Raw genomic sequence first — 16,628 nt, 5'->3', positions numbered from 1 at the left:
AAAATTATGGAATTGAAAGGTATACACTAGCTAGCTCATATTGCAGAAAATCTGGAAGACACAGGGGAAGTACAATATATATATGACGGAGAGGTATTTACAAAATTCGATTTCAAGCGTCATCAGCAATGTTTTTCACCACAAAAAGCAATTTTCTTTCTTTGACTGAATAGCTATTAATCACAGAAATACAAGGAATTCTTTATTGAACTGATATTCTAACCTTTTTGGAATGTCAATATTCACAATAAATAGGTTGAGAACACTTCATGAAAGCAAAAACTCAAATGCTATCAATATTCATTTATTCTTTTCGTATATCATTTCATATAATCTGCTAGTATTGTCCTTGAGCAGGATATCTGGTTTGGCGAACTCAATCAATCTTCCAGAGTCAATCACCATTATTTTATCATAGTCCAACACTGTACTTATACGGTGAGCTATGGTTAGGACAGTGCAGTCTTTGAACTGCTTCCTTATCACTTGTTGTATCATTAGATCAGTTCTGAAACAGAAATTTTCATCTGTTATGTCGATATGTGGAAAAATAAAGAGGTCTTTGAGAAAAGGTTAGACTGACACATTAGAGGTAAGTATTATTGAACTATGTATTTCAACTGAAGGTACCTACGTTATGATCTCATTTAAACGTAAAAATTTAACATAGAAATTTCTTTGTTCGAGCATGTTTTCACCAATTATTTAATGCCCAAGATATGAATTTTATTGGGTGCGTTACTTCCTTACCTACATTTTAATTATCAACATAAAAATGAGAACAATACATGCTTATATCGCTTGAAAAAAAATCATTACCTAATTTCCATGTGAAAGTGGAAATTATTAGTGACCAAGTGATCAACATATTATCTTATTTTGAATTCCTTTAAATTATAGCTGATGTAAACTGGTTCGAAATTTAAATTACATAATGATACTTACTCAGCATCCATATTCGAGGTCGCTTCATCAATGAGGATAATTTTATTTCTTCTTATGATGCTTCTTGCAAGACATATCAACTGCTTTTGACCTATACTCAAATTTGAACCCAGTCCTATAATTTGATCATTAAGGTCATTGATTTCAGACGAACTTGAGGACCAGCCAACTTCTTTCAAAGCTTGGTACAAAAGGTGGTCGTCCATTTGTTCAAAAGGATCTAGATTGTATCTGAGGGTTCCCGTAAATAGGACGGGATCCTGTGGTATCACTGATATACGCGAGCGTATTATACACGCAGGAATATCTTGTATGTCGTATGAATCTATGAGTATCTTTCCTTCCACATTGGCTAGTTTCAATATAGAAGCAATTAATGACGTTTTGCCTCCACCAGTTCTACCCACAATGCCGATCTGGAAAAAAACCGAATTTTAAATTGTTGGATTGTTGGAATAGAAGTAGTGAACAAAAAGTAAACTTAGATTTTCTCGATACCTTCTCGCCTGATTGAATAGTGAAGGTCAAATCTTTCAGAGCTGGTTGTGAATCTCCATTGTACTGCACTTGTACACCCTTAAAACTTATATTCCCTAACGTAGGCCACTCTTCATCTATGCCGTCAGAAACTATCGAAGTAGATTCTTGAGGTAGATCTTCATACTCCTTTATACGTTCCACTGCGACCAGATGATTGTTGGCTTGAACGCATTGTACGATGCAGAATTGTAAGTATGTGGTGAATGCCATAGCTTGTGTTATTGCGAGTCCGATTTGACTGCCATTGAGTCGTATTCCTTGAAAAAAATGTCTTGATTTGATCTTGATCTGATCTGTTTGGGCATGCTTGGAGGAATGGACTCAGACACACTATACACTTATTCGTCTGTAATATGGAGGCCTTAGCTAGAACAGACTAAAATCAGCACTCACGACTATATCACCTGCTCTCATTTCCATCTATAGTGAGAGGATAGCGGAAGATGCAATTAGAAATCACATACATATTCCCAATCCTACGATCTGAACGCAGTGATTATTATCAAGGAATACGATCCTACTGGTATATCTGATACATTGATATATCAATCAATGTATTTTGTCTGTTTTCACGTATGGAGCTGAGGCACTTACTTTGACCAAAAAAAACATATCTGCAGAATAAATGTCATACATTGGAAAATGGAAAGGTCAATGCTCAGAAATACCAAACCGAACATGCATAAGAGATGCAGTAGGGGCTATCCTGCAGCTAAAGTGTAACTGTACGGGCATGTGGCTAGAATGAGCAATGGGAGGTGGACAAAGAGGCTTGTTGAGTAGAGACATGAGGCCATTAGAAGCAGAGTGGGCCTCTATTTGTAGGTCGACAGATGATATCAGAAGAGTAGCTGGAAACTAAATTCAGATGGCACAAGACATTGACATGACATTGTTTTTAGCGACCCTTTCTTTATAACTAGTCACCATCCGTCAGAGTGTTTTGGAGATATTTCAGTGACACCAAAATCCAACCCAGTTGGGGTTGATGACTCTACATTCAACTTGGACTAAAAAAATTATGTTAGCAAGTCCATCACTCAGATGAATTGGACGTGTTGAGAATTTCCAGGTGCATCTAATCTCGATTGATCAGTGTTATTATGTGTAAAGGCTGTGCCATTTTTGTGCATGCTAATTTCAGAGGTCTATTTCAACTGCAGTGAAACCAAATTGTGAGAACGCTTCAAAGCGTACAAGAGGCCAAAGTGAATGGAGAAAAATGCTGATTTTACCGTGAAGGCATGAAATTAGATCAGGAGACCAAGAGTAGATGAATTTTTCACGAAAATTGTCTTAAAATGAGACTTATTCTTATTAATTTGCTAATCTGAATTGAGTCTACAGTTTTGTAATGTACACTCACTTTCTTCCATGAAAAAACAACTGACCGTCACGATGGAGATAAAAATGGTTGTAATGAACTCTACAGCGAAACTAAATGCATGGGTTATGGTACAAAACATGTAACAGCTACTGGTGTATCTATTCTGATGTTTGGAATATTCGCTTTCCATAACATCCTGTGCATCCACTGCCCTGATGGTGGATAAACCTTCAATTGAAGACCTCACCTGTGTTAGTAACGGTCCCATAACTAAAAGAAAGTGTTTTTAACTGTTTCGATTACGAAGATCATGAAGAACTCACGATTTCCTTCAATTCTCTTCATATTTTTGGATGTATACACGAAAACTTTTATGGAATGGCTGAATATGGCAGTGAAAGCAAGTACAACGATTATAAGATACGGATTTACATAGCCAATGAGGAGTATCCTGGCGACTATTCCAAGTACTACCTGTAATGAAGAATTTATTTAATTCATCATTGAATGATCATGAATTGAGTTATTCAAAGGTCGTCATAAGCATGAGATCATGATTACAATTGATGCTCAGATGGACTTCGATACATTTTCATGTTGATAGTTTATTCTCTTCGAAGAGTTGAAGGTTGATTCCTGTTGGAAATACATCAGAAATTCGTTTCAAAATTCAACAATTCGTTGAAAGGTATATCTTTTCACCAACAGAGAAGTGAAATATCGTCGTGGATGGTGTCAATTCATTTGGTTTCAATGTGAGTTTTGGAGTGCTCCAAGGATAAGTTTTGTTACTCAACTTCTCATGTGGACAATATTGTCACTTCAACCGACAACAAAGACTTCGCATATGGACACTTAATTAGCAAGTGACACACTCGAGAACCGTTGAATGTCACTATTCAGGGTTATTCTTTGACTCGTACCTACGAATATTTTAGCAGTAAATTCTTGAGGTTAGAAGAAACCCTTTTTTCCTTTACCATTCTTCCCGAATCGGTTCGGTTTTAAAGATACAGGTTGCTGAAAAATCATAAAAAATGTTATTTTTAGTTCTATATCAGAAACGGTGTTATCGAATGTAATGAGTTTCGGAATATAGTTTTTCATTTATTCGATTAATCTTTTTCGAACACAAGATATCACCCACGACTTCCAGTTTTCTCATTATGACCATTACGTACAATAAAAATATCAAAAATTCAAAGCACGCATCACTTCAAACTAAGTTGAACGCTGTCTAATGAATATTTAAACGTTTTGTAAAATAAAATGAGAAATATGAAGTATTCTTCGTATTTTCTCGTATAACGCACCGTTTTCGAGTAATTTGATGATTGATTAAAAAATTAAAAAGTATCTGTGAAATTTGAAAAATTTGGTACCTACTTTGACTGAATACAACTCTGTTTCAAAGATCCACAGATGTGTAGTGTCATAGATTTAGCCAGTTATTCTGAAAATAATTTGGTTTTTACAGAGGTGGCACAGCTCATTATGAAAAGAAAAATCATATCTTTTCTTTTTATCAGGGCCGAATCGAAAAAAAAACAATTTCTTTTGAGCAAATCTTCTTGTGAAATATTTGTATGAATCAAAGACTCACCCTGTATATATTCAACCAAATCGATTCCTTGACCGAAAATCTCAATCTAGTGCATCAACCTATGCAGTGGCGGCCCGTCAGGGACGGCAGGGTCGGCAGTGCCGACCCAAAATTTCGCGAGCAGCAAAAATGTGAATTCTCACTTGTGTAAAATAATAATGTATTAGAAATTCTCCAAACATTACATAGCTCTCAATAAATTTTATAAAAATATAAGGTATATGATATCTGATATCAATGGAATATGGTACTTCTTTGAAATACGCTGTTTCAATTAAAATCCCTACTCGGTCCGTAGACAAAATACGCTCATCTCTAATCGAGCTCGATAGCGCCGCAGATGCCTTCTCTAGCGACCGAGTGACCGACCGTTCGTTCTGTTCATTCTGGTACGGCATGCCGAATCTGAATTGTAAACGTATCGAAGGAGCGCTAATATCAATGAGTCAAATTACTTCAAACTTGAATAATTTTTGTTGGAATTTCATTCGGATAACAAATAAAATTAAATAAGCCTCTTATTTAATGTTTTTTCCGCCAATATCCGATAGCTTCAGTTTCACATAACAAATTACAAGAGATCGCTGTTATTTGAAACGAATTTTTATCGTATTTGTTAATTTTTATAAACGTGAGTGCTGAATATATAATACTAATGAAATTCCGACAATTTTTCAAGAACTTTTCAAAGAATAAAGACCAAAACAAAAAAAGATGAAAGTTGATATTGTTGGCTCAATACTTCGCACGGTGTAGGGCATATAGGTCCGGCAGGCAGCGACCCTGCCGACCCTAGAATGCCTCTCTTCGGTAACTCGAAGAATGATCGTTCGGGATATCTCGATTCTATCGTTTGCGCTCGAGGTGATGTTAATTTCTCGCAATTCTCAATTTCGTTAGAATGCACTTTTGTTTGTTTTTCAATTTTATTTTATGGATAAGCATTTTTTTTTTAAATATTTTTATTTGTTATATATATTTTCGGTTCTTATTTTCATATTTGTTCCGAAATTATGTTTATTTTTCAAGTGGTATGCAGAGCTAAAATAGTTATTTCTCAATCATTTTTTATTTTCCGGATAATCTTCAGAGATTATTGAAACAGAAACAATTTTGGCGAAACTCCACTATGAAAAACTAACGCACCGAGTGCAGTACCCCATGGTGATGTAGAAACCTGCATAATACATAGGTATAGAAAATATTTAAAATAAAATATATATATAGATATATATATATCTGCCGACCCACGACAAATATGCTCGAGCCGCCACTGAACCTATGGCATCCACGCATCTTCACTATAGACGTGAGTGTCTGTTGCGTGAAGACAAAAGTACCTTCACCCACCTGAAGATACATTTTTGTGGAAATCAAATAATCTCTCTTAGGTTCAATTATGGATTTTTATCAAGCATCAACCACATCAATACAATACCCAAACATTCATTGCAATCTCAAATTCCATTTCCAGAAACAAGTAGGTACAAATGATTGCCTGCTCAGACAGTTAACTGCCTGTATGGAAAATCAGGGAAGATTATGTTGATTTTATTCTGCATTTCCTATACCTATCTCTGAAATTTTTCGAGATTTTCCTCATCTTTTGAAAAAATTACACATGAAGGCTTACAAAAACTGTTTATTTCTGAAGAATGCAATGTGTCACTCATCAAGATTTATTTCTCAAAGTTGATCGCCGAAAGGAAACCAAATGTTATTTCATAAGGACCATTAGAATTTGATGTACAGGGGGTTCGAATGGAACTCTCAAATTTGGATTTCTGGAACAGGCGGAGTCGGATGTTTTTAATTGGAATGTTTTCCACATATGATATATTTTGTGATAAGTTTGGTTTTCTTTGAAGTAAATTATCCATTTGTTTCTATTCTCGTCCCCTATTCCCATAACATTTTAAACACTAGGTATCAGAGAGTTGGAAATATTTTCGAATGGAAATATACTCTATCTGTACAATTCCATCATTAACCAAATAAAGAAAGATAGGAAATATGAGTATTAATGAGTAGATCACTTGGATTTTCTTGTCATACTATCAATAAAAAACAAGCCTATTCTTAGTAGGGGAAATTCCAGATATACTGAAAGAGTAGTACGAAAAATCTGGCTTATATGCTCATGACATATTTCATTGAGGTGAGTTTTGAATTTCTGAATGTTTAACTTACTATGCATGATTCTAGTATGGTCCGCGGTAGAACCTCATCAACAGCCCCCAAATCTTTCGAGAACCTGCTCAGAATTTGTCCAATATCGACCATCTCGAAGAAACTCATTTTACCGTAGATCACCTTGTGGAGCATCCTGTTGTGTAACGTTCTAGAACTCTTCATCACCATCATCGTGTAAAACACAGCGCGAAACACTGAACATACTAGCAGAGTACCAAGAATGGCCACGAAAATAAAAAGATACAGGTATCTACCGGAAACAACAAGCACTGGCTGCGCTAATGTCACGTTAAGTCGTGAATCTTTGATTTCTTCGCAATGTGTCCAATAACTGATGAAAAGGAAGATGGAGGACTCCGCAGCTTGTGTGATGATGAAAATGAAGAACACCAAGGCAATCACGAACGTACCGTTTCCACTAGTTAAGTAGGCGAATAAATCGGATTCTTCACTTTTTCTCCTGCTCAGAGGTTCACTTTTTTTTCCAGGATTCTCAGACTTCTGAAATGAGAGAAAAAATTTAAACTTGAACAACATACAGGCTGGATTTTGGCATTGGCATACCTTCAAAGATATAAAAGTTATAAAAAAATATTTAAAAGCTAAATGAGGCATCATAGAGACTAAGGGAGTACCTTTTTCTCCAAACGATGATTGGATATACGCCAATAGCATGATTTTAAAAACTTACTTGATTTGTTTACCATATACATGTATGTATGCAGTATCGGAAAAAGGAAAGGAGCTTTTTCTCTGGTATCAAATATTTAATAATCTTGTAAACTAATCGTGAAATTTGAAACATATTGAAAAATATCTTTGGCAACTTTCTTAAAAGGAAGAAAACTCCATGTGTCAAATTTTTGTGAACAATACAATATATTGAAGTTCAATTCAGCTACAGAAGTGAATCTAGGGATCCATGGAAGATACACCTCAGATGAAGATCCATAAAATATGATGAAATTTTGAATAATTCCATAGTTCTTTAATCCTTACCCAGAACAGACACATAGGCAAATATAAAACTAACCTTTGAATATAGGACACCATTGAGTTCTTTCACAGTCTCATTGGTTGAAACATATGGTTTTGAATAATCTTGAAGAATGCACCCTTCTTTTTCTAATTGCTCAAAAGTACTGTATTTCTCCAGTCTTCCCTACAACAGTAATAGTTTTCCTCCTACTCCACTGAAAATCCAAATGTCTCCTCAAATTCATTCTTGAGCGTTTATGTTTATTATATTTGATCTTCTCTTCTCAAATGATATAATTCCATGTAGAATTCAAAGAGTGAACAAATTTCTATTATAAGATTAACTCAAAGCTTGAAGCATATTGATATTGTAATGAAATATATTTTTTTCGCTGACCTCTTAATAATGGCACTGTTTAACGTACACGAAATTAGCTGTTAATGAACCCTTTTATTGGTTAATTTCCCATTAATGCATTATTGTCATGGGCAATCGAACATAGAAGTATTCAGCAGCTTCCCAAATATTTATTTTATTTGTATGTCGTATTGATTTTCGTAATACCTAGCGGATGAACTGAGGAGAGATGAATTGTGGAGGTTGGAGAATTATGATGGTTAGAGAGTAATCAATATATCTATTTACTACAACTCCAGCTTCCACCAGATCCACACATTCTTTAACAGATATTATAGGGATATTATCAAATACTGTTATTCCTTCATTATAAGGAACGATACCAATGTGATTTACTCAAAATGTCATAACTCGAATATGCTCTCTATGGACTTCTCGAATTGTTCGATCGGTCGCATAAAAATCAACATTCCGATATGAACATAGAAAATTTAAGAGGTGTCAAAGACTAGGTATCGATAGAAAATTTCTGCAATCAAGAATTCACCACATTCAATTCAAAATGTGGTCGACAGAAAAATCTTGTAATCAACTCGTTTATTAATTGAGCGATTAATGATCTCAAACATTAACGTGCGAGCGAAGCGATCTCAATCATTAATCGCATTCATTAATAACCTAGTTGATTAAATAACTATTTTCTTCATAAAAAAAGACAACATATTGTAGCGGCTCCTAATATGGTATTCTATATGAGTCTGAGTATATCTTCCGATGCAATAGTAAATCTCTATACTTTATTCCTTTTATATGACAAGTTCATATAAATACGTTTAAGATAGCTCTTCATCTCATAGCTTGAATACTAAGAATGTAGAGCAAAACTTAATAATTGATTAAAGTGAGTCTTTTATGAAAGATCCTTCAGAAAAGTTATGAATAATAGTCTACAGGAGTTATTGAAGGTATGTGGGATTTTTTTTGTGGTTCTTTTTTGTGATTTGGTGAGCCTTTAAACATAATTTTAGGTGTTCAAAAATAAGGCATATTTTTTTTCTCAATTAACTTCAGATTTTTCATGGTTGGTTTGATATCTTATTATCATGTGAGAAATCAATATCAATTTTAATTTTTTTGGAATAAAAATTTTCTTGTACCGCTACGTTTTCACACATCATAAGGGGAAGCAATTTTTTTTGCCGAAAAAAAAAGAAAAATGTTAATTCAGTTCATCGTTATAGAATTAATATTGTTCTCTTCTTCAATACTTTTGTTTTTTTCAAGAAGATATTGTTCATTTTTAATTCATAATTTATTTTTGCTGACATAATTTCCAAGAATGTATTTATGTTGATATAAAGTTAAGTGAGTAGATATATAATGTAATAAACGTTATTTCGTAAATCAATTAGAAAACTCATTTACTTCATAATAATGAAGATTTGACCAAAATAGATAATTAGCCAAAATATCATTTTTCCTCATCGTTAATTGTTTTCGAGTTAGAAGATTGTGGAAGAAGAAGTACAAAAAATAATTGTTCTTTTACACTTACCGACTTAATAATTAAAATATGATCACATTTCTTGAGATGATTCAAATTGTGAGTAACCAATAGTCTACATTTATTCCTCAAGAACTCCAAGATACATTGCTCCATTACGTTATTTGCAACATTGACATCCACAGAAGAAAGGGGATCATCGAAAATATAAATATCCGCCTTTCTATAGATGGCGCGAGCTAGATTTATTCTCGATTTCTGTCCACCACTCAAACATAAACCACATTCACCAACGATAGTCCTATCGTATTCTGGCAACAAATCTAAATCTGTTTTCAATCCACATACCCTTATAACTTCAGAATAACGTCCCTGTTCCAATGGCTGACCAAAAAGGATATTTTGTCTGATAGTACCAGGAATGAACCATGGTTCTTGCGACGCGTACGATATCGATCCATTAATGTGAATATGTCCAGAAATGCTGGTTTCACCTGTTAAAATGAGAAGAATAAGTTGTATGTGGCTGGTGAATCCAGAAGTAGTATCCAAACAGGGACGTATCAGTGAATACCATAGATCTCTGGTTTCAACTAACGCTTGATGAAAAATGCTAGGTAGCTAGGTACCTACTTCATAGTTTGGCGTTATTCTCTCTGACCACCAGAGGTTCTAAGTTTAGGATGATTTGCATCTGGCATGGCGCATGACATTTACAGGATGGGAAAATTCATACATAGTAAATTGAATGCTCAATTCTCATCAAAGAACTCAGGCTTGTTTGTTTCAAATTAATAAATTATTTCTCATACTCACCTAAAATCGACAAAAGAAGTGTTGTTCTTCCACTTCCCACACCACCAGTGATTCCATATAGCATAGAATCTTCAATTTTGATGTTAATATTCCGCAGTATACAATTCAGCTCCTGTTTTCTCAACAACGTGTCTTCGTCAGTTTGAAGTGATTCGGCACCCTTTGAAAGACTCTGGTTGGTGTGCCACATCGTAGCAAAATCTTGAAGTACTACTCTATTTTCACTTTGTCCACCATTTTTGATAGGGGGTTTTGCAATTTCTTCTCGCAGTAGGAATTCATTAACTCGCTGGAGAACTTGGTGAAGCTCAGTAGCTTTAGTTACTGATAAGGGAAACATGAGTGTTATGGCGAAATTGAATGAATAATAATACATGATCAACTTGAACACCTAAAATGTGAATCAATAAATATATGATCGATAAGCCAATCATAATAAATACTTTAGGCGCAGTGATTTCTTCCTTCAGGATCACCATTGATAGCAGTGCCAAAAATATGGCTGTCACATTCACAAATGCCTGCAAGGAATATAAGATTCCTTTGAAATAAGACACCTTCTTCACTATTTTCATTTCAACTTCTCTAGCAGTAGTCACGAGGCGACAAAACGGCTCTTCCCAACCATACATTTTTATAACTTTTATGCTTGAAAGTATTTCGTTCATCAATTTAATTCTAACGTCAGTCTTCTTAGCTATGATATTTCTGTAACTCCCAATCCATTTTGCGAAGTAGCCTGTTGTGGGAATACAAAAATTAGAGCTAGTTTTAAAGTTTTAAAGTCTCTTCAACTTCAAAGTCTCTTTAATTTGCAGAACATCCCTGTGCAGAACAGGGATGAACATCAAGATGTTTTCAATAGCTTTTATAAAAAGACGGGGATGTCCCATAATTTCTTTAACAGACATAACTAGGTACTCACTTTGTAGGAACATATAAATAATAAACCATGTTGCTCCGGCCAAACCAGAAACGCCTACGTCATAGTAAAGCAAATTCAAAATACTGATAAGAAATAAAGGGGAACCCCAAACATAGTAAACATAGTTCGCGGTTCTATCGAATCGACTCAAATCATTCGATATCAAATTAAGTGCATTATTTTGGGAACTGAGCTTCATCCGCAATATCTGTAAAAAATAAGATATAAGATATTGTATTTCAATACATTACACTTATTGTATCAATGAATTCACAGAGAAGATAAAGAAGATAGTGGATTTCACTGACAATAGTGATTATTATATTTTCTTGGAGCTGAACTATTGTTCTTTAAAAGAATGATATCACCAGGTAGGGGACTTCAATCTTGCCTTGTTGGCGGCTGGTTGACGCTAGAGTATTTTGATATTGTATAGAACTCGCCAGGAAGTTCTGTATCTGTTCTCATCGAGGTGAGAGTTGTGTTGCTCTGACAAGATCAAATAAGGTCGAAACTATGGTCAGCATCTACTCTTCCTCTGTGAAGCAGCCTTTCCTTCGACATTCATAAGAATCATCCTCATTCGGTTTTCATTTTAATTAGTACTCTTTATAACGTCGAAAGTTTTCTGAATTGAAGAACTTATCAAAAAAAAAATTGATTTTACTCACTTTTTTGTGTATACATGTGCTACAAGCTATCCTTATTTTCATTGCGGTCATACTACTAGAAAACTTATACTGAACAGAAACAATAGTACTCATCAGGTTGAAAATAACCAGTAGCGAAATATACCAATATGCTTCTGACCTCGTAATCGCAGTTGACGAACTGAAGTAACTCAGTATATTTCCTAATAAAAGAGGTTGAATGATTCTTGGAACCAAGGATAAAATTAAAAGACTAGAGTCCATCAATATGTCCATCCAAAAAAGTCTAAGTAAAACTATACAAATATTTGGCTTCCTCTCGCTTATCTTACATTCTTCCACATGGTGTATCCATAAGCTGCAAAAGTAATTTTATTCGAAATTTCATTCTACATGTCCAAAGTGTTATATTCAGAAATTTCATCAAGCGAAAACAAAAATGTCCTCTTTTGAATGTTACAATAGAAACCTCTCATGTAGTACATTTTTGATATGTACAGCGTGCCAAATAAATAAATAACGTCGCCAATAATTCTTGTACGAAGAATTATTTAAGGAAAATCCTGGCACCCTTCGATTTTCAATTTTAAAAGCAATTTATCGTATGTTTTTTTGAATTTTATATATCTCACCCCCTACGCCCCGCACCCCTCCACTTAATTTTTTCGAATAGGAATATATGGATTGTTATACATCAAATGAAAGGTAAGTTGATTACCTATTCAGCAATATTGCTTGAAGTAGAATTGGTTGTGCCATTTTTTCATTGAAAAATTATGAAATAATTTACAATTTGTGAATGGAGAGTACTGCAATCAGACCAAACTCAAAAAAGCGAACAATAACTTGCTTTTGAAATTAAAAATCGACGGATGCCAGGATTTTTCTTATAATTCTTCGTACAAGAATTATTGACGAGTTATGTTACTTTTTTAGCAAGCTGTACACTTGATTGAATAGTTTGCAAAATTCAAATATTCGAATGCAAAAATGGTACTTCACCTTTCAAGTTTGTCGCCTAGTACTTCACTTCGATGACAATCCAATGGCTGGTATAAATTATTTGCATTCCATGATCGTCCTTTCCTGAAGGTACCTAATGTATACCTACAAAAAACGACTAAGTTCAATACAGGTGTATATGTTTGGAATAGGAGCCCATTATGACCGATTCCTCAGGAAAATATTTTGTCAAAATAAGTTTTGTCCTTGTTCTTTTCAAGCCTCGAAATATCTTTCGAAATCGGAGCTCAAATTTCATATGGATACACAAAAATATTTTTTCGAAAACAGGCTATTCTCAAGACTCGTACAATCTACTATAGTTAACACCGGAATATTCCAAATAATTTATTGTATCGTTTTAAAATCAAAGATTAGTACAGTTAGATAGATTAAAGATGTTCTCATGGATGTTTATTGTTTTAGTTCCGAAGTCTTCAAGATCTTTTGCATCAGATATTCATAAGTATTATCTGAAAATTGGGATATAACGAAAAACGAAAGTATTTGATTCTAGAGGCACAGAAAATTGGAATGTTTCAGAAGTCAAAATATTAAAAAAAAAAAATTAATTCTTTCAGAGAATCGTATTCTAATAAAACATATTGTGCAAAATTGTCGTACTGGCGTAAACGATTTGTCCATGAAAAATCGGTGCGCGGTGTCCCAAACGAATTACTGTTTGGTATTCAAAACCCATTATGAGTTTGAAGAATCAGTTTTGTACGTTGTATGATAAATTACAATTACAGTCCTAGGCAATATCAAGCAAAGCAGTGCCAATTTAACAGTTAATTTTAGACCATTCTGCTTGAACCAAAAAATTTCCTTTTTTGCCCTGCGATTCAATCACTAATAAAGAGATTAGAAGAATGAAAGTAAATATGTAGCATGTTTTTGGTGTGCCAAATGTTCAAGTCGAATTGTGATTACCAGGCTCAGAAAATAGGATCATTTCTGGTATTTTCTGGGTCGTTTATGATTTACTCTTCTAATAACATTAATTCAGCTGTAATTCCTCTGCAAATAGAATGAGGCTGAGAGGATCAACCGAAAACAGTTATTTTTTGAAGTTCGTGAAAAAACTCCAACTTGTGAAGAAATACGACAATGATTTATCATAGCTAATTCAATTGGTAAAACTGCAAAACTGTTGCACACGGAGTGCATATTTAGAACTCCTTATAGTTACTCCAAAAGATCTGAATCTAGATATGTCATTCACTATTACGGCAAATTTCATTGGTAAATATATGGAGAACACAGTTATTTTATATTTTAGAGTCAGTACAACAATTTCGAAAGATCCCAAAGTAGTGCTATATTAGAAATATCGAAAAACACATTATCACCAACATTCAGACAGAAAAACTAAATCAGAATAGGCATTCCGACTACTTAATTTGCAGGAATTCCGTTACTATAATTTTTTTGCTGTAATTTTTGTAGGAATCGAAACGATTGGGGTGGAAATCTCTTCGGATTTCTGAGGCACAAGTAGAATGTAGTTGCAACTAACAAAATCTGAATTTGCCTATGTTAATGTATGCTATTGAATGTGCATGATCTGAATCATGGGTAAGCAAAAATTAAAACTATATTATTGTGTGGACAGCCTTATTTTCACGAATACAATATATGAAACATCTAATCAAGCTTGGAAGCATTATTGATATTTATGAATTTGTGGAAAAGGAAAAACTTACGTGAAAAATAATACTGAAAATAAGCCAGCCCTCGTTCTAGGATGTACACTAGCATTATCACTATCCTCCTTCATTATAGCACAAGTACATCATTACTCTGCCTCAGTATTAAATCTTGTTAAAGTCGGTCTTACGCTAGACGAGAGAAACAGGACGTCAACATCAATCCATTTACGAATGTAAAATGTACATATTATTACAATGACTTGGCTGTGTTATCAGTCTGTGGAATGAAATGAGATAAATGGTTTTTCTAGGTTTATTGGCTGATAATCAAACTATTAACGATTATAATCAGTAAATATGAAATTAACGTATTGCTATTGTATGAATGATTTATGACCATTGTTGTGTTGTTTTAAACGTCAATGGTACAAAACTTTTTCATTGAGAAATTTTTCTTACTCGGTTATAAAGAAGTCCCGAAAGGTATGGAGAATTCATTTAACGAAGCGGAATTTTGATATTTTCCTTGAAAATTATTACCGCACTGACATTCGCACAAAATTAAATTGACAAGGTCGGTTTTCTTTCAAAGTATATGTTCCGAATTTTTATTTTATTTGTCTCGTTTTCTTCAGGTTTTGGTCATATACAAATCTTTCCATGATGAAAACTCACATATATAACCTATTGATTCAATTGAGATTGTGGAATGAAATAAAAAAATATATCATCAGCAACGGCGTAGGATATATATGGTAATTTTTCCTAGAGCAGCCCTTTCTAAAGTGAAAAATATACAGGAGGATCAAGTTCGAGAAGATAGAACATTCTCAGCCCTAAACATCTTAATATCATCAGAGTGAAGATCAGATACTTTTTCTTGTCTGCCATTGATTTTCAGGATTATTCTTTGGCAAATATACAGGGTTTGGCGTAATGAATGGATAATATGATACCTTCGGGTAGAGGACGTTAGGGGGTTTAGAAAAATATGTTTTATGTCCAGTAAAAGTTCCGCGATTTTCGAGATATTCGATATTTGCGAAAATTAAAAAAAAAACACCCTTTTCCACTCTTTCAGGTGACAAAAGCCCAAATGAAGGAATTTTCGCAATTTACTATTTCCATCATAGATGCGCTATCGAATATAATTCATGATTTTCGAGGCGCATGCATAGTCTTTTCTCAAACAAAGATCTAACTCAAATTTCTAGTTTTGCCTATTTTTTTCCAAGTTCAACCTAGCGTGTTGTAAAAAAAATATGATTACCCGAATCAATAAAAATCGTGCCTGTTTCACTGAGATTTTGAAATGATATAACCGCTATATTTGCAGCATTTAATACGAAGTGAATTTTAGTTTATTGTAAAGTTTTTTTAATTATTTTTAGCAACTGAAATGAGTCATGCAAGGAGAATGAAGCAATCATTGATTAGAAGGTGTAGAACATCTAGTAGAGCTCCTGATGGCCAATTTGAATATATATATATATATATATATATTTCTGGGCTTAACAATATGCTATATGTACATATTAATAAGATACAGCCTAATGCCGTCTACCCAGTCCTCTTCTCCAAGCCTCTCGATCCTGTGCCGTTTCCACATTCAGCTGTCTCTGCTCCATAGACTTGCGTATTCCCTCGTTCCAAGAGCGCCTCGGCCTTCCTCGCTTCCTCCGCCCTGGCGGGACCCATTCAAATATCCGCTTAGGCCATCGCTGTTCAGGCATTCTAATTAAGTGACCAAACCACCTCAGACCTTTTATTTCGATACGATCCAACACAGTTTCTCTGGCATGCAACCGATCCCTAATGGCCTCATTAGTCACATGTTGCAGCCTTGATACTCTTGCACTCCGCCGCAGGTAGTCCATTTCGACTGCATTCAATCTGCTACTAAAGACTGGTAAAGGATCTCGGAGGCAATATGATTAGTCGATGGTCATAGGGCAATAAAACTCTGGGTAATGTTCACTGTTTTCCGACGAAAAGGTCGGAGGCTCTAGGAATAGAGTTCAGCTCTGCCAGCAAATCCTACTCTCACGTCCTCGAAGGCAGGTCGCCGCGTAGTAGCTGGGTACAGATCGTGCAACTTATGCATGTGATGTAGCTTACGAGAGAGGGTGAAAGGC

At 34.5% G+C, this 16,628-nt stretch overlaps 2 protein-coding genes across 2 annotated transcripts; both read right to left on the bottom strand.

Moving 5' to 3' along the window:
• Positions 1 to 288: 288 nt before the first annotated feature.
• LOC123310385 (probable multidrug resistance-associated protein lethal(2)03659) lies at positions 289 to 15,073 on the bottom strand. The gene is made up of 15 exons (XM_044893853.1): positions 14,953 to 15,073; positions 14,548 to 14,770; positions 12,842 to 12,946; positions 11,861 to 12,197; positions 11,190 to 11,397; positions 10,708 to 11,003; positions 10,265 to 10,655; positions 9,500 to 9,942; positions 7,642 to 7,770; positions 6,606 to 7,109; positions 3,136 to 3,286; positions 2,852 to 3,082; positions 1,444 to 1,742; positions 946 to 1,361; positions 289 to 508 (listed from the first exon to the last, which is right to left on the bottom strand). Exons 2-15 carry the CDS (start codon positions 14,619 to 14,621, stop codon positions 301 to 303), a joined length of 3,792 nt encoding a protein of 1,263 aa, XP_044749788.1. The 5' UTR covers positions 14,622 to 14,770; positions 14,953 to 15,073; the 3' UTR covers positions 289 to 300.
• Positions 15,074 to 16,043: 970 nt separating this feature from the next.
• Positions 16,044 to 16,370, bottom strand: LOC123310384. The gene has a single exon (XM_044893852.1). It carries the CDS (start codon positions 16,368 to 16,370, stop codon positions 16,044 to 16,046), a length of 327 nt encoding a protein of 108 aa, XP_044749787.1.
• Between the last annotated feature and the right edge of the window lie 258 nt (positions 16,371 to 16,628).

Source organism: Coccinella septempunctata, chromosome 3 (genome assembly GCF_907165205.1).
Source record: "Coccinella septempunctata chromosome 3, icCocSept1.1, whole genome shotgun sequence".
Lineage (NCBI taxonomy): Eukaryota > Metazoa > Arthropoda > Insecta > Coleoptera > Coccinellidae > Coccinella > Coccinella septempunctata.
Note: the sequence above shows the minus strand (reverse complement) of the source record. Positions and strands in the feature narration are given on the sequence as shown.